This window comes from Solea solea, chromosome 18 (genome assembly GCF_958295425.1).
Source record: "Solea solea chromosome 18, fSolSol10.1, whole genome shotgun sequence".
Lineage (NCBI taxonomy): Eukaryota > Metazoa > Chordata > Actinopteri > Pleuronectiformes > Soleidae > Solea > Solea solea.
This window is the reverse complement of record NC_081151.1, coordinates 16,025,376-16,045,502: the sequence shown is the minus strand read 5'-3', so window position 1 is coordinate 16,045,502 and position 20,127 is coordinate 16,025,376. Positions and strand designations below refer to the sequence as shown.

At 39.8% G+C, this 20,127-nt stretch overlaps 2 protein-coding genes across 4 annotated transcripts; one reads left to right on the top strand and one right to left on the bottom strand.

Annotated features, from left to right (window-relative positions):
- Positions 1-1,045: 1,045 nt before the first annotated feature.
- Positions 1,046-15,515, bottom strand: psen1 (presenilin 1). 2 transcript variants are annotated; one of them, XM_058615901.1, is made up of 11 exons: positions 15,376-15,515; positions 12,080-12,168; positions 9,321-9,649; positions 8,794-8,935; positions 7,085-7,152; positions 6,171-6,391; positions 4,916-5,014; positions 4,353-4,436; positions 4,053-4,262; positions 3,470-3,588; positions 1,046-3,298 (listed from the first exon to the last, which is right to left on the bottom strand). In XM_058615901.1, exons 2-11 carry the CDS (start codon positions 12,116-12,118, stop codon positions 3,143-3,145), a joined length of 1,467 nt encoding a protein of 488 aa, XP_058471884.1. In that variant the 5' UTR covers positions 12,119-12,168; positions 15,376-15,515; the 3' UTR covers positions 1,046-3,142. The 2 variants fall into 2 exon arrangements, with proteins under 2 accessions (XP_058471884.1, XP_058471885.1); XM_058615902.1 differs by having other exon boundaries at positions 4,053-4,226.
- Positions 15,516-16,259: 744 nt separating this feature from the next.
- LOC131444936 (enhancer of rudimentary homolog) lies at positions 16,260-19,876 on the top strand. 2 transcript variants are annotated; one of them, XM_058615657.1, is made up of 4 exons: positions 16,260-16,402; positions 18,528-18,615; positions 18,820-18,940; positions 19,591-19,876. In XM_058615657.1, the coding sequence occupies exons 1-4, from the start codon at positions 16,382-16,384 to the stop codon at positions 19,691-19,693; spliced, it is 333 nt and encodes a 110-aa protein (XP_058471640.1). In that variant the 5' UTR covers positions 16,260-16,381; the 3' UTR covers positions 19,694-19,876. The 2 variants fall into 2 exon arrangements, with proteins under 2 accessions (XP_058471640.1, XP_058471643.1); XM_058615660.1 differs by lacking the exon at positions 16,260-16,402 and adding an exon at positions 17,759-17,869.
- Positions 19,877-20,127: the final 251 nt, after the last annotated feature.

Genomic DNA, 20,127 nt, shown 5'->3' with positions numbered 1-20,127 from the left:
GCGACAGGACACACATGCCAGAGCGAGGCCTGTCCGAGGATTCCATCACTGGGGTTAACGGGCTAAACTTGCGACACTGAGCCACTGTCCCAGCCAGCGAGGACTTGGCATCAGATGGAAGGCGTGTAAACGCTGGATGCCAGTGCATCAGCACCTCGAGGAAGTTCCGCACTGTTCCCTCAGGCTGCCGAGACGAATGCCTCAGAGAATTCAATCAGTGGAAATGAGCGCAGATGAAGCGTGAGAGGAAACAGCGTGAAAACACAGTATTAGAGGGGCATTGAGCTTGACCCGTCCCCTCTGAGGAAAATGTAAGAGAAAACATCACAGTATACAGCTTTGTCTCTTCTGTTGAAGTGGTGGAACGTAATGAATTGCGCTCTGTAATAAGTTAATTTTGACATATTTGCACTTGGAGCTCAACTCAAATGCACCTTTTTAGGTGTAGGATCTTCCACGTTTGGTTAATTGTCACGATTTTTCCCTAAGTTTGTTTGAATAAAAACCACCACAGCAGATGCATAGCAAAATACATGGAAATGCAAATCAGAGAATAAAAAAGAATATTTGTATTTTTCACTGTTTTCATCGTGTACTTGATTTTAAGAGCAGATGATTAAATGGTAATAATTTAAAACTTTTTGACACAACAATGATCAAAACATTGTTATTGTAATGTAATTTATGGACAGGAGTCAGTGTTTACAGCTGCACTACACTTTACGTGGGAGTTAACTCTGCTGAACCAGCATCGGAGGCGCCTGTATTTTAAAAAGCCAGTCACAATCACAAGTCACCACTCGACAGCAACGACGCAAATAAAAAAGCAAAACCAAACTATGATTACGATACAAACTACGATATAAACACAGACTGTTGTTTTTGTACCGCCTCCACACTGTGCAATTAGTTTGAACATCATCATGACAACTTTATGACATCAATTTTTCTATTTCGGATTTGAAATTTTCTCAGAGTCACCAGAGAGAGAAGAGAGATTTGAGAGTGTGCACATGCAGCAGTTCACACATAGGGAGTAAATGGGTTATTTTCACTTTGTTTATTAAAAAAAGAACACAATCTGAATTGAATAACCTTTGCATAACACACATGTACGTATGTGAAGGCCAGAACAAAATCCAATCACCCCAAATATGCCCCCAAAAGAAAAAGGGGAAAAGATCTCAGAAGGTTTGAGAAAGGTCTCAGAACAACTTTAGTAGATTGGTAGGTTTCTTTTCTCTGCTACTAATAGTGAAAGTCGAGTGCAACATCAAAAGAGCAACGAGTGCAGCTCATCAGCACAAACCACCGAGTTTGAGTCCATTTTCTTGTTCAATTGGATTAAAATAGCCAACTAGACTCTTCATGTTTAACGACATGAGAAAAACTTCCACAAATTCAACTCCCTCATTTACAAGGACAGGGTTTTTCCTGTTGTTTGTTTGTCGTCACGTTTTCTCAGATTTCCCTGATCTATGTGTCGGGATCCCTGCTAACATTTATGTTTCAAAAAGTACAAAGTGGTGCTTCTGCATATCTTGGGGGGAAAAAAAAACAGTTATTTTAGTGTGTGATGTAGCATAGTTTTAAAGACAGCACCAGGCGAGCGTCATAATGGCAGCTGTTGCCTAAAGGTTCGGAGGTTGTGACCAGACGATCACAGGTTACAATCCCTGGACATGTTTACAAAAAAAAAAAATGTACATCTCAGTCAGGGTAGAGAATGAAAAGCATGTTTCTGTCCCACAATAACAACAACAATTACGACGACTACTACTGAAAACGCCCTTGAGCAAGGCACTGAACCTCCAACTGCTCCAGCAGAACTGCTCAGTGGCTGACGGCAAACACAGCTAACGCGGCAGATGAGTCTCGGCGTGAGCGAAGTTTACTCCCTCTGCACGCTGTGTCGTCGATTCAGTCAATGGGGCAACATTAAGCTGTAGTGTGTAACTTTTACGCATAATCAAATGGCCGTCACATTCACACCACTGGCAAATGAGTTCACACAACACTCCCTCTCATAATCATTTTTAGATCTTATGGATGTAAAGACAGACTGAGGCGACAGCAACATTGAGCTCGTAAAGCGAGACGCGTGCAAACAGGTTGGAGTACAAACAATGTGACGTCCTTTCTGTTAACAAAGGCCAGAGGCAGAACAAGAAAATCACCAAAGGTTACACACTACAGCTTTAAGTTACGAAAAATGTGGTGAAATCAGTGTCACGAAAACAGTCAAATTCTTGATATACATGTTCCACTTTCCCACGTGTGAAAGATACACGTGATGTGTTCAACACATCTTGTTCAGTGCAAATCTTTCTGGTTGGGAATCTCTCCAGCGTCAGAGCTTTGAGATCATTTTTTATGTCAAATGTGGGTGAAAAAAGCAAAAGGTCCTAACCATTGGAACAGTGGTGAGGAGAGCACTCTGTGGTGACCGACGGCTCATTCACAATCAAACTACACATTTATCGATCTATAATCAATATCATCATCGCGTCTCCATTACTTGAAGGCGTTTTTTTGAGTCTTCGGTGAAGCTTGGGGTCGCTCGTGGCTCAGAGGATATGAAAAATGAAGGGAAAAGTTGTTTGATTTAAGTCTTAGGAGCAGAAATTCAATCAAACTGTCTTCCTTCACCCAACAGCTAACATCAAGGTGTCCATGAGCAAGGCACCTGCTGTTAAGCCCCAGTTGGGGAAGACTGTAGTTGAACCGGCTCCCAGATATGAATGTGAGTGGAGTGAAACCGGCCGCTGCTGCTGGAGGAAAAAGTAGCAGGTGAGCTGTTGAAAAGCTTCCCTGGATAAATAAAGGTAAAATATTCTCACTAACTTAAGATTTAGCCTGAGACCAGTGATGGACAATTTGAAGATGAGGTCCCAAGTCGAGCCTGAAATGTCACTTCTGGGTTTAAAAACGGAAAGTAAAATATGTGGGAACAGCTGTTGTAGGGAATACCGTCTCTAGGCGCCAGAAAGAAAGGCAGAACAAAAATAACTTGTGTCCCATCATTGTGAGTTTGTAGGAAAGGATGAGTCATCATCTTTTGCTCCCAGGCTGTGAAAGGGACACTCTCATGTTGTTAGCCAGAGACTTATGTGGGTGTGAAGGTTATCAAAGCTGCGTCCTGCTAAATGTAGAACTGGTGTAGCGCCAGCTTGTCCATGAAGGGCCGTACCAAGTTGTCGGTGGCAAAGTAGAAGACCAGGCCGAAGAAGATGGAGATGGGAAGAGCGGGGAGTGCTTTCTTGAAGATGGCGAGGAGGAGCAGGGTCAGACATAGACCCTGCAGACGAGACAAAATAAAACAGGAAATGACACACTGAGTGACTGCGTACCAAACAAAGAAATCAAGCGGTTCACATAACGTGGGGTTAAGATATTGCGCTGAGAGACAGAGACAGGGTTGCGGTGTCTTGAGTTTGACACCAAAATAAGCAGCTGCGGTGTCACTCACAATGAGGATGGCTACAAAGCAGGCGAGCGTGGTGTTCCAGTCGCCGCTGGCTGCAGCCGAGGCCTTTCCCACCAGCATGCTGTAGAAGATGAAGTCTCCGAGGCCGAGCTTGACGCCCCCTGAAAACACAGGAGGACACCACATTCAGGGTGGAGTTAATTATTCTGTCCCCACACCCTCAGAGCCCTATAGAAATCTCTTCTCAAACTGTAATTAGCGTTCAAACACAAGCTCCGACCCCATATTTACTGAAGCTTTAGGTTACAGAGAATGTGGGCGCTCAAATAGTACAGACGCGAAACCGAGCCGTTGCCATAAATAATCAGTTGCTAATCTGCTCCAACTAAAAACAGTCCACAAACTAACGTGTACGCACATTCCCAAACACGCTGACTTCACAGAAAAAATCCTAAAAATCCTTTTATTTGTTTGGAGGAGAGGAAGCTTGAAGATGATTACACACTGAGCTCCGCTTTATATCAGAGATAAAAATAATCCTCTTATTTCACTTCACTTTGTTTGTTTTGACAACATCAAACGATAAACGACAGAAATGTAACGCAGTTCCGCTGCGAGCACTCACTCTCCTCATCGTCTTCTTCAACGGGGGGGCGATCAGAGGGCATCTCCTGGACCTCCCTCCTGGTCTCCTCAGTAGACTGGATCGCTCCCAGCTGGTGCTCCTGCTGGTTGACCCAGGAGGGGTTGAAGCCCCCGTCGTCCTGGGACTGAGCGGAGGGCGCAGGAGACGCCACGGCTGCAGGAGACGCCACGGCTGCAGGAGACGCCACGGCTGCAGACCAGTGACATCGGTCAGGATAAACAACACCAGCTGCAGCAGCTTGGACACAGATGAACAGTAAACACTCACAAAGTCACTCACCGTCTTGTTGAGGCAGCTCTGCTTCTGTCGAGTTCCTCTGTGGCCTGTCAGTGTCGGCCATGTTGACGAGCCACACCATTGTAGCTGAGGAGGAAGTGCATTTGAAAGTTTGTGTTACAAGCAATAATGCTAAACTTAAAACTAGGGCTTGGCCACTATGGGCAATTCTATGCCTGATGCCAGTTTTAGAAACCAGGGCAGCAAAAAGCTGTTGATATTTTTGGCCGGTAAAATTTGACATTTTTCTTTTTTTGAATCCATCTGATAATGTTTCGTTTAATGACAACAAATAATACTTTAATGACCAGTTATTTATGTGCTGGTGTTTGATTAAAAGAGTGTTTACAAATTAAAGAGCCAGTTCTTACCTAAAGGCAGTGAAATTGATGAACAGCAGCATTTAAAAGCATAGAGTTGCTGTGATTTGTTTAATGGATGTGCTTTTATGTATTATATTTAACTACAATTTTATAAAGTGTATATACGTAGCATATTGCCTGATGTACTGTACTACATATTTAGATTTATGACTTGAAACTTCATATTTGAGTCCATAATCTTACAGGAATAGATGAGAGCTGGGAAGATGGGTTCGTTCCTCTCCTGAGCCGTTTCCACCAGGATCCTCAGAGGCCCCTTAGGACAGAGCACCGCTAACAGATCTGTCAGAGGAGAGAAGATAGATACACAAGTGACGTGAGACACCAAACAGAAGACCCAAGGGTCAAAAACAGCAGGCGGAAGCAGACGTGTAAAATAACAGGAGGTCAAAATGTTAAAACCTCAAATGCACAATATGTGCAATGAGGTTTAGAGTAAATTGAACTATTATCTCACTGAGTGGCAACTCAAAAAGATGTAATTTAATTTAAATGCCTTGGTTTTATTCGGCCAATGGGTTTTCTTTTTGATAATTCCAAATGTGAACTGTGTCATTTCCATTTATTGATATTATTAGACAGCTAAAATACAAAGAAGAATAACAGGACAAAGTTTTCAAATGAACTACACACAATTATCATTTCTAACTACAGTGGCCACTATTGATGACAGCTTGTGAGAAATTCTTCTTCTGATAATTTCCTGCAAAAAAGAAACAATCAGCTTTGATTTCTGAATTTTGTAGAATTACAGTCTTCCATCAAACACATTTGTAAAAAGGTTTTACGTGTTGACACATATGGCATCATCCAGTTGTAGTTGGAATATGGAGTTCCTAGTCTGACTTTTCAATGGGAATGCCCCCCAGGTCGGATTTCCAAATCGGAAAGTCTGAGCAACCTCGCAATCCCCGACTTAGAACTCTAAGATAGCTGCTATTCTCTTCCATAGTAAAAATACATAACTGTTAATTGCTCTGTTAAGTTTTGCTGCTTAGAGCAAAATATCGTGTAGAGCATTGTTATGGACTGGTAACAAGGGCTAGCCTGACATACCTTTGTGTGTCCATGTTAATTTCTGACGTCTCAACACTGATGCCGTCAATTCTGACTCAGTTCTGACTTCCAAATTCTAATGTAAATAGAACACACCAATATCCCGCAGCTCACTAATGATAATTGCTCACTCCCTTTAGAATATATACATCACACTGGAGAGGTAACAAAATCCTTGCGTTATATTTAAGAAGCAGTTTATAAGAAATGATGTTAGGTAACGAGTACTTTGAGTAGTTGCTTCTGTCCTTGAGCACTAAAAGGAAACAGATGACTGAATGTTGCACAAAACCATCTTAAAAAGATTGTGTCAAAGCCTTTTTTGTTCTTTAAAAGCACAGAAAGGTCAAAGCGAACAGGAAGAGGACAGTGGAGGATTTACCATAGACAGATATGACAGCTAATATAAGCCAGGCCGTCCACTCTGGCAGGTACTTGATGAAAACCAGGGCCATGAGGGCGCTGATCATGATGAGGTAGGCCTGCTGAAGCCGCAAAGGTCCTTTCCAGTGAATACACATCATGCCCACCACTCCGAAGTTCCAGATTATTATTGCCAGGGTTATATAGTCCATGGCCACATTGTAGGTCTTGAAAACCTCTCTGTTGGATGGAGAGAGACAGAGTGTGAATACTTTATCTGTCATTGCAAAGAATCACAACAACTTGATATTAAAGACTATAGCAGCGTTTCCATTAAAATATATCTCATATTAAAATTCTGAAAACTAAAATTCATTAAAAGAATATGTGCCTTCCTGCTGAACTGCGGTTAAGTGAATATTGGGAGTCAGTTCAACAATATAAGCACTAAATGGTGCAAAAATCCAAAGAAGGGAAAGAAGAAGGGCTGTCAGTTTCTATCCATAATTTGGATATATGTTCAAACTTGGGGAAAAGTTAAATCCCGAACCTCAAAATCGTCTTTGAGGTCAAAATATACAGCCTAGAAGCGAAACAGACTGTCTTCAAGTAATCAAAGTCCGATCCACAGCTGAGGAATTTTCTGCCATTTCAGGTATTTATGTTACAGTGCAGCAAAACGCAGAAGCTGAGTCACATGATTTTAAGCACCATCATTTATTCACTACATCCGTTTCCAATGCATTCGCAATCCCATTTATTTGATTCACCAACTTTTCCTCCAAGCATAAAACTTTTATGCGATATTTCTGTGTGTATTTCTGAATTTTCTGTAAAATCCATTCCAGTTTTTTAAGGGCAAATGAAAAAAACAGACTGATAAAAAAAACTTTATAATCAGTTAGATAAAATGTTCAGGGGGGCATGGCTTACTTGAGGTAGATGTAAGAGAAGAAGAAGAGCAGGAGCAGAGAGGAGAGGAATAGCCAGCCTTGGATCACCTGTGGAGGCAAAGATACAGGACTTTAAATAACAAGGTTTCAACAAATCAGTGCTTGTGAAAACTTGTTTGTTTTAAACTACCAGCGCTACTAGATGAGTGTTTTTTTCCAGAGTGGACAAGACAGTGCGCAATACCAAGTTTTGACAGAGCAAAGATCCACTCTTGTGAAATGCTCAGCCTCAGCTGCGCCCGTCTGCTCCTGCTGGTGTGTGAGGTTTCACAGCACTTGAATACATTTTAAACATTACAGATAACTGCTATAATTTAAAACCCAGGCAGCTTTTCTGCACAGTGTATGTGATAAAACGTCTTCTCTTTTTTTCTAAATTGTTTTTATTTCTAAATTGTTTTTATTTTTATTTCTAAATTGATTTTATTTTTATTTCTCCAATTCTTACTGTTAAATGTTTGTTTCATGTAAAGCACATTGAGTTGCCTCTGTGTATGAAATGCGCTATATAAATAAAGCTGCCTTGCCTTGCCTTACAGGACTGTGCAGGTTTACAGAAAGTGCTATATCAACATTGTCCTCTCTGGTCTATTGGTTTTGGCCCGGAACAACGTACACACCTCTATCACTAGTAGGAACAACTAAATATGACGCAGCTACAATATTTGAAAAGTAGGAGCAAGTCACAGTCTAAGCTTAACCGTAAACAGGATTAAGATCCCCCAAGATATTCCAACATAAAAATACTGTCCAAATCATGTACAATATACACTACTTTCTGCTGGCAAATACAGCACTGACATGTCAGTCAGTCAGTCATCATCTACCGCTTTATCCTCCACCAGAGGGTCGCAGGGGGTGCTGTGCCAATCTCAGCTACATCGGGCGATAGGTGGGGTACATCGCAGGGCCACACACATAGAGAGACAAACAACCATTCACTCGCACACTCACACCTATGGTCAATTTAGGGTGTCCGATTTACCTAATCCCCACATTGCATTTTTTTGGACTGTGGGAGGAAGCCGGAGAACCCGGAGAGAACCCACGCACACACAGGGAGAACATGCAAACTCCATGCAGAAAGGCCCTTGTTTCAACCGGGGCTCGAACCCGGGTCTTCTCACTGACATGTATCAAAGTTAAAAAAAAAAAGAAAAAAAACAAAACCCTATCATGTGACTTCCGGCTTCAAACCAATGCCAAAAGGCCAACTCTAAACCAACAGGACACACCTCTTTGTGTCAAATTTTAATGCGTCTTTATTTTATTTTTTTCTGCATTGACATTAGAAGGGCCACGTGACAACCATTTATGTTTTTAGGCTCCTCTTACACAGTACTTTCCCTCAGATATATCTTTTTTTGTATATATGCACATACAGTGCCCTCCTATAGTATTGGAACAGTGAGGCCAATTCCTTTATTTTTGCTATAGACTGAAAACATTTGGGTTTGACATCAAAAGATGAACAATTCAGCTTTTACTTCCAGGTATAAGCTGAAATTTAGGAATATAAATATAGGAGGGAACTGTATGTTTACGTTTCTATAAATAAAAAATAAAATGTATGCATATTGAAGAAAGTCAAAAAGCTGCAGGTAAATCGGTTTTAAACAAACCTCACAGAGTGAATCTCAGGTCTGCTGTGACAGCATCAGGTGTTGCAGTGCGATTCTGAGTGTGTACCTTGTAGCAGCGGTATTTGTATAACAGCACCAGGACCAGGGTCATGACGATGATCACAGTGATCATGATGGTGGCATTCAGGATGGAGTTCAGAGCTCTCTGTCCCACCGTGTCTGTGTCTTCAGGAAACGGTGTGTAGATCCTGAGGGCGTGAGTCAGGGTCAAGTTATCAACAGCAAAGAATGCAAAGTATATCATACTGTACATGCAATAATAAAAACGTGAATTCTTCTAACTCACAGTATCACGACATGAATGAAATTGTTTTCATGTAATATCTGAGTACAGTTTCTGTGGGGGTTCAGTTGGGTTAAACTGCTCTGGAGAAGAGCTAAAGATATAAAATGTTATGTTTCTGTGCTCTGAGCCAGACCTTGCCACAAAGCTCAGAATGCAATTATAGTGAAGTCTTGAAATTCAAACTATGCAAAAGATAATGCATCAACTCCACCTAGTGGCTAAAACATTGTATGGCATTTCATTCACACACCAGAAGTGAGCGATCACCACACGTCACAAACACTTACAATCTCTGTCCATCGTTCTGAGTGTAGAAGCCGACTGACTTAATGGTTGCCACAACAACCACCATGCAGAGCGTGACGGGGACGAACAGCATGATGACGTGTTTGGCCCCGTATTTCAAGGTCAGCTCCTCATCCTCGTCCTCCTCGGTCTCCACCACACGGGGAGCACGGGCGGTGGGTGGCTGGCCGTTCTGCTCTGGTCCACTGCCTCCTCCTTCTCCTCCTCCTCCTTCACCCCCTGAACTTCCCCTTGACCGTGCTCTGGGCCCCCCAGCCTCCTGTGGCTGCTGCTGGGCAGGTTCATGAGCTGCACTGGACCCCTGTTGGTCCTGTGGGTATTAAAGAACAATCAGATTTCAGGTTTTTGAATTTCTCAGTTTCAGGTCTATTAAAAGAGATTGGGTTAGGACCCACGGATTCTATTTAATCTATACATTACATTACAACATGCACAAATGTGCTTTATTGCTTTGTTTTTTGGTGAATTGCTCACAATAAACTGTCTTTACTTGATGCTTGCTTGTGCAATTATGAGTGACTCATCAGCAGAACATTGATGTTAATAATTGTGCGAAGGTTTAGCAGCGGTGCTCTTATTGTGGTACACTGCTGCTGAATGAATGTGGGGGAAACACCAGGGTTCTCATACAAAATCTTTTTGTTCACATCACAAAACAAAAAAATTCTGATATTAACCAACAAGATAATGCCGGTTTATCAACTCTATCTAAGTGTGGTCCAATAAAACATCATGAGCCAAATTGTAATAACTTGATTTACGATAAAATCAAGTATACAATGTAACTTTGACTGTGCTTGATCAACCCTGTTATTTTTCTCCCAGTGTTTCTTGTAATTCAGTGCTCATGTCACTGAATGGCTGTCACTGAATCTACAGTGTTTGGCCAGTGACGTGGGTCTCTCAGTCTCAGGGCTCTGAGAGTAAATCCAGAACAACAGCACACTATCCAATCAGGCACCAGAACTCCATAAAGAGGCGGTCCTCTGTGAGCTTGGGCTGTTTGTCGGTGAAGCAACAGGCAGAAAGTTAGCCAAAAGATGACGTCACTGTCAGTAACTTCACCGCCTTTTTTGTGAAAAGTTCTGGGGAAATAATAAGATACAAGGAGTGAGATCTAACAAAGTTACCCACAGAGATATGGGGAAATCATCTGTTTTCAGGGTTCATACACCTCTTATAAGGTCAAATTCAACCACATTTTAAGCATTCAATGTTCACATTCAAGCTTTTTCCCTCCCTTACAGATGTGATAAATTATATGTTTGCATGAATACACATGTCATACACAAAATGATTATTCAACTTTTGAAAATGACATTAAAATAGACATTGTTAGGCGGGGTACACCCTAGACAGATCGTCAGTCCATCGGAGGGACACATATACAGACAAACAACCATTCAGTCTTTCACTCACACCTACAGTCAATTTAGAGTGTAAGACAGTAGGAGTAGGAAAAACAGATCATTTGTGGACAAAAACAACTATATTACAGGATGATTGTATTTGTTGACAAAACAGCTTACACATTCTCACACACTGTGCCAATCCTTCCAATTATAACAACACTCATTCCCACACACCCTTAGTATCTGTTCTGTCAGGGAAAAATAAAAAAAGGGAAACTCAAGGAGACTTTGTGAACTAAAACTGTCAGGCTGGCGGTCGAGTCGAGACATGCGGTGACCCAGATATGAAGCAATCTCATCAGGTACACAGAAAGGACGACAGGAAGAGGCATCCCCAAAGACTGATCTGAGTAGTGATAATTCCTGGGAATAAGGCCAATGCAAGTAACAAGGATGCCAGATGCAGAAAACTTCACTAACTCAGCTTAATTCGAGTATTATGTGAGAGTAGGGATGCACAATGTTGAACTATTTGCCGATATCCCACTGACTTTCTTCATTAGGCAAAATAAATAAACAGAAAAAAATAGCTGTAGAGGGTGCCAGCATATAAGTAAAGGAGGTACCAGCTTATTTAGGTGCAAGAAAATGGTCCAGCACATAAGAATTAGTGACATATATTGGTGTGACTGCAGAATCCTTTGCTCACCCTCCATTTTCCTTGTATGTCAGGGAACTACTGTAGGCTTTGCGTACCAGGAAGTATGTCAAACATCAAACCACTCAGGCCTTCGCTTACATACATATAAAGTCTTATTCAAAAACTAGAACAAACACAAAACAAATGCATCTTAAAGTGATTATACTCTAAATAAACATACTTATGGGTAGTCAATATTGAATATCTGCCAAATAACCCTCCGATATGTTGCACACTTGACCTTTAAATGCTCTTTCAAGTCATAGAGACATGACCTTACAATGGTCTAAATGACTTTGTGAGCAGAAAGACAGGAATGTTGAACCCCAACAGAAGAGAAAGGGAATTATTGTGGTACTTTGTGTACACAACTGATGTTGGGTAAACAAAAACCTGGATGATTTATGAGCTGACAGTGACAGTGAAGGGGAACTTTGACCTCTTGAATACGCTAACAAAGCCACTCCTTTATGGCAAAGGATTATGTAATCCTGTTTCCACTTTATCTTATAATGAGACCTAATAAAAAAAATCAAGTCATCAAACTGAAACTCCTGTATAGGGTGCAGCATCACACACTGACTGTGAGACAGAAAAGACTCTTTCATCACTCATTTGACACTGAAACACGTATTGGCCAATCATTACCAAATATTTTAGCAACTGTGTCACCCTCTTTCATACTCACCCTATTGTTTTCAACGTCCATTTCAATATTGTTCACCATCGTTGGCTCAGCAGATTCTTGGCCTCACATGCAAAGCGAACTTGTTTTCCCTGACGAGAGAGAGCAGAAGGTTCAACAAACTGAATCAGGGGTGTAAACAAACACAGTGTCATGAAGCTTAAAAACTAGGGATGCACCGAAATGAAAATTGTTGGCCGATGTGAATTTGACTGGCAAAAAAAGTTGTCACCAGCCAAAATGTCTGGTGGAAAAAATTATTAAATCAATGACTAAGTGGCCGTCCACACAGAAACGGGTTGAGGTGAATATGCACAATTTTTTTTGCCAGAGAGGCGTTCTGTCCACACAGAGGCAGCGTTTTAGGACCTGAAATGGCATTTTTTTTTTCAATTGCCTCCCAGAGTGCGAAAATCTCAAAACACTGGCCTGGTGTTGTGTTTGGAGATTGAACATCCATATCTGTGACTCCGTTTATGTGTGTCTGTGACTTTGTGTGTGCGCTGCTCTGCTCTCACAGCACTTGTGCGTGTGTCTGACTCTACACCCGCAGTAAATACAGTTAGATGGATCTCACTCGTGCAGCAGAATTGTGAATTCTTATAGTATTTGTTTATGACATGAGTCACTGTTTTTAAAAATTAAAAAAAAGTCTGTAAGTCTGTAGGGGTCTGTAAATTCGCTAGATATTCACACGGAAACGGCATGAAACGAAATTAATATTCAGATACCTATGAGATATGTTAACAAGCGAACCTAACTATAAAATAATTTCACACCTCACTTCAATGAAACACCAACGCACACTGACATAAATGGAGAATCGTGACATTTGGACCGAGCCGTGCGTGTATTATACGTCGCACTTATTTCCCTTATTTTCATTATTTATCGGACTCTGCATAATGTATTTCTGGTTGATTCAGCAGGGTATTCATTTTTTATTTCTCATTTAGCTTACAGTTTGTGGAATTCAATGAAAACTTGTTAAATCTTAGATTGTGTGCGTTTTTTTCTGTGTGTGTGTGCGTGTTTCTTGTTACGTGTGTCTATTTAAGAATACTGTATGTCCGGCTAAAGTCAAGCATTGCAATTATATAGATATATAGATTAATGTTCATGCTTCAAAGAATTATTCAATTAAGAGACTATGAAAATATTTAGGAGGATCTCATCGAACACATCAGAAGAGGGTGCATGCCCCCCATCTGGTGCAGACATACGAGCCTTTTTTTCTGCACACTGCTCTTGTGCTCTGCACTTCTCGGTCTCGCAGTGGGCTCTCGGTATAAAACACAGCCTGGACCATTTCTCTACACACTGCTTTATCCCCACATCCAAGTAGTGATCTTTTATACGAGGATCGAATACAGCTGCGATGAAGTGCAGGGGATCCGAGTAGATCTTAGTAAAACGTGTTGACTTTTCATCGTTTTCACTCCATGGTCCTCCTCAACCTCTTTGTGTAGAAGACACGTTAGTGCGGCAATTAATGGAACGTCTCACAGATGCATCAGATGAGCTGATGTCTTTAGATAACTGCTCAAAGGGGGCAAGAAGAGAATGTTCACCATTAAGATGGTCACTGATGTGAAATGAATGTCGCTAGGAGTTCATAATCAAGCCAAGCAGCCAAGTTTTGCTTTTGCGCATAGAGACTTTCCAGCATTTAATAGGCGCTGTTCCACCGTGTACTCACATCTTGTTGGAACTGTTTTATTGGTGTTCCAAACTGATCTTGGACAGACTCTAAGCGGGAATAGACAGACGCATGTTGGCTGCAGTTTTTGCATGCATCCTCACAACATCCTGTTTCGGTCCTGTTGTTTTAGTGTTAAAGGCCTTTGGTGGCAGAATTTTCGGTGCATCGCTAATAAAAACCCTGTGAGGCTAATTTGTGAACAGACACTGATCAAGAAATTACACTGACATTAGATACAGAAAGAAGTAATGTTTCAACTTACTTGTCCACTGACAAGTAAGATTTATGATACTATAATGTGTCTGTAATTAATACCTGTGTAGAGCTGTGTTTACAGTCAAAGAGCTTTCAAAGAGCTCACAATTATCATGGTAATATTTAAGGTTCTATATCATATACGTGATATCAACTGTATGCTTTACCAGTTTACATCCTAAAAATACACATTTTGTATTTCACATGGAGGGCGAATTTCATATTGAAACTTCAGGAATTTCACATTTATATAAACCACCTTTATTAGCATTATCTATTTAAGCAGAGAGATTATATTATGTGATAGGTTTAAGGAGAGAAAGTCTACACTGACATCTGATTTTTTTTTACTTCACATCCACCTACATACTACTTCATTAATAAAATATTTATTAATGACATCAGTTTCAATAGGGTTCTATGCACCTTGTTCTAAGCACCTTGTGCTAGAACCCTAATAAAATAATAATAATAATAATAATAAATTTTATAAGCACATTTCAAAACACCAATTATTCTTCACAGAACAAGCAATCAAAACAAAGGAGAAAAAAGATAATACAAATTGTCAACTAAATTTTATAATCGCTTCAGGTGTTTTTCTTTTAATTATTAAAACCAGTTTTCTGATTTATCAGCTTCATAAATTTGAATATTTTGAGATTTGTTAGCTCCATATAACAAAGAAATAATCAAAACTGTATAGTTTTTGATTTATGAACAAAACAAGAAATTCGAGATCATTTCCATGTGTGTAAACACTGATCAACATTTTTTTTATAATTTTCAAAATAATATTTACTTGTAATTTTAGTAAATGTGAAATATAAAAAACGACTGCAGTTGTCACGTAAGATTTAAAAATACAGTAGGGAATTAAGCGCCACTTGTGATACTTGGTTGAAAATGTGGACATGTCATTCATCTAAAACGACACAAACCACGCCGAGTTGAATGTTGAAGGGCATTATAACGTTAAACATCCTTTTGTGCACATTAGTACTAAGCATGTTATGTGTATAACGGGAATGTTGCGTTCACGTTACTGATTAACTACCAGGAAATAATACTGATACATTTTGAAGAGTAAGATTAAATATGGCATACATCGTATGTTCTTAATAAATATTGTAAAGTTAAGGTGATGCTTTTACTGTGTGAAATTACTTTGAGGTGGGTCCCTCACTACAACAACCAGTTAGCCAATAATGTCATAGCGAGCAGCGGCCGCGCTAATGAGGCTAATGCTACACAACTTGCACGGCTCACAAAAAAAAGCATTGGAGGGAAACGTAGCGCTTAAAGTGTTGACATTAATCTAAAGCAAACTGTAAATATTTACCTTAGTTTGTGTTTCGAAGTAGGCTTAAAACCCGGGGGCTTTCCCGTCTTTGTTGGACCTGTATTCTCACAGAACATCCGGCCGCTGGTGTAAACTAACCAGAACTACTTCCGGCTCCTGCCCTCTCACATCCGGGAGGCGTTCACGATCAGATCAATTGATGCTTATTTCGCTCATTTTTCCATTCAAAATAATATTTATTCAAACATACATTTATATAAATCACATATATATTCAGTGTTAGCGTTTGAAGCAGGGACAGAGTTAAATTAGCGACAGAAAAAGTAAATAAAATGCTGCCATGCCGCGTTCAAGTCATGTCGTTTAAATGACCGTTTCCTAACTATATGGAGCCCTACTTTTTAAAAGAAGCATCGATTCCCTCATAAATCGCGATAAGAGCAAATTTGTGCATGATATGTTATTTATTTATAGCTAAGGAGATATTAGTAGCTCCATTTAAAAATGTAGTTCATATTTTTCTGTTTATCCTGTGTTTTTTCTGTCCTGTACTGGACTTTGTGTCTTTTTCCTTTCTTTTTCTGACATTTCTAGATAATGGACTTTTAAGCCACTGTAAGAAATGTATCTAAAATGCATATCTTGAATTGAAATATACACAAATATCATACTTTCAAACTATTGCTTTCCTGTTCTCTTTGTTATATATGATAAACATGTGGGATGTCCTCCCATAATTTCAAAACAATTCACACAACTGAATGTATAGCTTGTTCCAGACATGATTTCTACTATTTCAATATTATTCTCGTTTTAAAACTTTTGGAATATTTAACCTTTTCTGTAATCTTTCCCAGGCAGATCAAAGATCAGCAAGACAAAGCACACAGATTAAAGGCAACAACACAAGTAGTACACACATGGATGTGCACACACATGACATAGCAAGAGGACTTAACATTTGCCACTGTATTTTCTGGAGAAATGCATTTGTTGTAGATCTCAAAATCACACAAAAGATTCCCAAAGACTGCAAAAGGTGGAAATGGAATTGAAGAAACTACTGGTATGTTGGTGCTGTTCTAGATAAGAAAATGTGTTATTATTCATCAGCGATTAAGACAAGATAAGACAAGACAGTCTTGTATTAGTCCCACAATGGGAAAATTTGCAGTGTTAAAGTAGCAACGACAGTCGGGGTAAAGGTAATAATTAACATACCAATTTAACTATCTATGAATATACAATAGAGGACTATTCAGATTAGAAATAGAATAGAATATGCTATAACAACATGTAGAAATAAAGCAAAGCAAAACATAAAATACCTGTATTTACCATGCATTTATAGCACTTTTCCACTATACCTTTTCAAGCATGACTTGACTACTCGTTCTTGTTTGCTTTTCCATAAGGGATAGTACCTGGTTTTGTTTCAAGTAAAAAATACTTGAAACATGAGTTAATCTCCAACATTTAGCAAGGAAATCGCAACCCGTTTAGTCGTATTTCAGTTAATTGCCTGTGTCAGACGGAGTCTGCACTCCGGTCATGCAGGAAGCACTGAACTAATCTTTTTAATTAACTGATTCTAATGATTCCGTACACCGAAAACAACTGCTTTGCCTGACAGTTTGTGTGTTTGTGTCGCATATAAAATGACATCACGGCAGTTTAATGCAGCCTCGCTATGATGACCCTGCCTACATTGAGGAGTACCTTTAGCCTCTTGTTTTTTTAGCAGAGAAAAATAATGCAGACTTTCATCACCAGAGCGAGTAGCAGAAACAACCAGCAATGTGGGAGACTACACTTCCTTGACACCAATTCCGTATGAACCGTATATCTAAGCTTAAACCAGTGGTTCTCAATTATTTTCTGTCATGCCCCCCCTAGAGCACAGACATTTTTTCATGCCCCCCCGAATTGAAATACTATTGAGAACCTGGTAATATTAATTTCACTGTATGAGTTGTCCCGCCCTGCCTCTCACCACCCGACACCTCACCACACCCTACTATTTGAGAAGTACTGGCTTAAACAACAGTACATCGTCTACTGTAATACAGGGAGTAAGGGTGCCATCAAAATTACAACACAACAAAAATGCCATGGGTGATACCCAACCGAGTAGAGTTGAGCCTGCTGAGTAGTGCATGGTCAACCCATGGTGACCGCCCAAAGTCCTAGCAACGCCACAGCTCCACCATGCGGTTTAAAGGAGAAGAAATACAGACTTTCAAATTACTGGGCATGTAGCCCAACTAATGCACTACTGGTAATTAATCAATACACTAAAAATATTATTGACACAGATTTGACAGTGTTGACTCGACAAAATGTCGGCAACGAGACACTTAAAATAGTTGTTAAATTGGGACACCGCGTGAGAACTGTATAATTTCCGATCGCGCCGACGTACGTGAATGCATCATAGACAGCGCGTTGTTCTTCCGGTGTCAGAGGTCAGAAAAGGCGAAGAAGCAAGGATTCACGAAAAAGCTGAAGAAAACGACTGAAAAGCGAAAACATGGTGAATACGCAGTTATTGTACAATGTTTGAATAACACGCGGTTGTTTTTGGTTTTATTTTAATCGAAAACTAGTCATTTTACCTTAGCAGATTTTAGAGAAAAAGAGCCTGTGAACCTTAACGTGAATGTGGGGGTTGTTTGGCATTTGAGTCGTTGCTACAGAACCAGGTCGCTGTCGCTTATATTTATTTACTACTGAGAAATTCAAAGTTTAGCCAAATATAGCTGCATTTAGTAGAGTCAGGTGTATGGTACATGGAAATGAAAAAATGGAGTGAAATTTGATCAACAAAAAGACGGTACACAAATAAAACATTTCAAACATTTATTTTGAGCAAACATTTATAGGGTTATACTTTAAAGTACTCAATGTTACTAGCACAATACTATTATATCCAACGTTACACATTAAATCATAACTCATTTGTTTACCAACCCTTAAGGCCACCAAATGACCTGACACTGATTGCAAACTCAAATATGTACACTTTAAGTTGTTGTGACACATTCTGACAAACTCTTAAAATGTAAATGCAGAATTCAAATGTATAAAGGTTTTTTTCTGAAAACAAGTAGTTGGTAGTACCTTTACATAACGATAGTGAATCACATTATTGTGTCATTAATGTAAAGTCTGAACATTTGTTTGTTTTTCAGTCTCACACCATCCTGCTGGTGCAGCCCACCAAGAGACCAGAGGGAAGGACGTACGCTGATTATGAATCGGTGAACGAGTGTATGGAAGGTAAATAATGACACATTTTATGAGTTTACCGTCCATTAGGGCTCAATGGTTTTTCTGTTGCTCCTTGTACAGGACATTTGCTGCATGTCTATACATGGAGCTGTAGTATTTAGCTGTCAGCAAAACAGTTAATAGCATTTTTCTATTCTCCCAGTTAATGTGGATGATTAGGTTAATGTTCTGTGTTGTGTTTCTCCTGCTCAGGTGTGTGTAAGATGTACGAGGAGCATTTAAAACGAATGAACCCCAACAGTCCGTCAATAACGTACGACATCAGCCAGCTGTTTGACTTCATTGATGACCTCGCTGACCTTAGCTGTTTGGTGTAAGTTTGGCAGTTTTCACTACATTAAAGCAGTGTTTTCCAATCGTGGTACTCAAGGACCACTGCCCTTGTGTGTTTCATTTGTTGCCCTGCTCCAACACACCTGATTCAAATGGTCAGCTCATCATCAAGCTCTGCAAACGCCTTTAACGAGCCATTCATTTGTCAGGTGTTAGTTTGAGCAGGGAAACATCTAAATACAAATGGAACGCAGCAATAGTTCACTTTTTTTTTGAGGTGTAGTTTTTTGAGATACTGATTCATACTTAGCATCTTTGAATGTGTTTGCCACTTTATCTTGCCATTAAACAGCCATTTTGACGCTGGAAACTGAAGTTTGTGTTGCTTTGTAAACCACTCATTCCTCAAGTCCATTTAGGAAATCAGCATTTTAATATCACAGCACAGAGGAGTTGCTGCCTCAATCACGAAGTTTAAATGTGTTATTTCTCTTCATCATTGTTTGAAATTGTTATTTTGGATTTATCTTCGCAACACAAACATACCAATTAGGGCCGCAGTAGACTAACAGTTCCTGTGTCCCTTCAGGCTAAAATTGCTGATTTTCTCTATGGAATTTGGTGTGGAAGAGTGAGTGGCTTACAACGTGACATAAAAAAAACTAAATGTAAAATAATGCGTTTCCTCAGGTATCGTGCCGACACGCAGACATACCAGCCGTACAACAAGGACTGGATCAAAGAGAAGATCTACGTGCTGCTCCGCCGTCAGGCACAGCAGGCGTCTAAGTGAAGAGGCCTGAGTGGATGAGTGGAGAGTTCAAGGGTGTGGATTGTTTTTACTGTGTGTAGCTTGTTTTCATAAAGTTTGACTTACTTTTGTTTGGGCTTAAGTTTTTTTTTCTTCATTGAGATGAAAAGGTGTATTTTGTATCTTGTTTGTTTGATGAATGAATAAAGATTTCCTTTTAAAGAACTTTATGAATTTTCCCATCTTTGTTTCAGTTTTTCTTAATTGCATTGTCTAGTCCTCCTGCTTATGGCCTGTTTACATTTTTCAAATGTTTTTTTTTTCTTTAATGCTTAACCAGTTGTCTCGACTTTACAGTTATTTTCAGTGATTATGAGTTACTTTGTTTTATTGCACTAAGTAAATAACACTGCTTTTACTCAGAAATCAACTTTTCATTAATTTTTAATTAAATATTTCATATTGTTGCCCGCATC

Bases quoted from the DNA above. Each gene is read 5' to 3' on its own strand.
- psen1 (XM_058615901.1), bottom strand. From the start codon at position 12,118: ATGGTGAACAATATTGAAATGGACGTTGAAAACAATAGG. The intron at 4,437-4,915 runs GTAAGATTATGG...CTTCCTCCTCAG, and splicing joins CCCAGCTCTCATCTATTCCT to CTACAATGGTGTGGCTCGTC. The intron at 3,299-3,469 runs GTGAGTGACACC...TCTCGTCTGCAG, and splicing joins GCTTTGTAGCCATCCTCATT to GGTCTATGTCTGACCCTGCT.
- LOC131444936 (XM_058615657.1), top strand. From the start codon at position 16,382: ATGGAATTGAAGAAACTACTG. The intron at 16,403-18,527 runs GTATGTTGGTGC...TTTGTTTTTCAG, and splicing joins TGGAATTGAAGAAACTACTG to TCTCACACCATCCTGCTGGT. The intron at 18,941-19,590 runs GTAAGTTTGGCA...GCGTTTCCTCAG, and splicing joins GCTGACCTTAGCTGTTTGGT to GTATCGTGCCGACACGCAGA.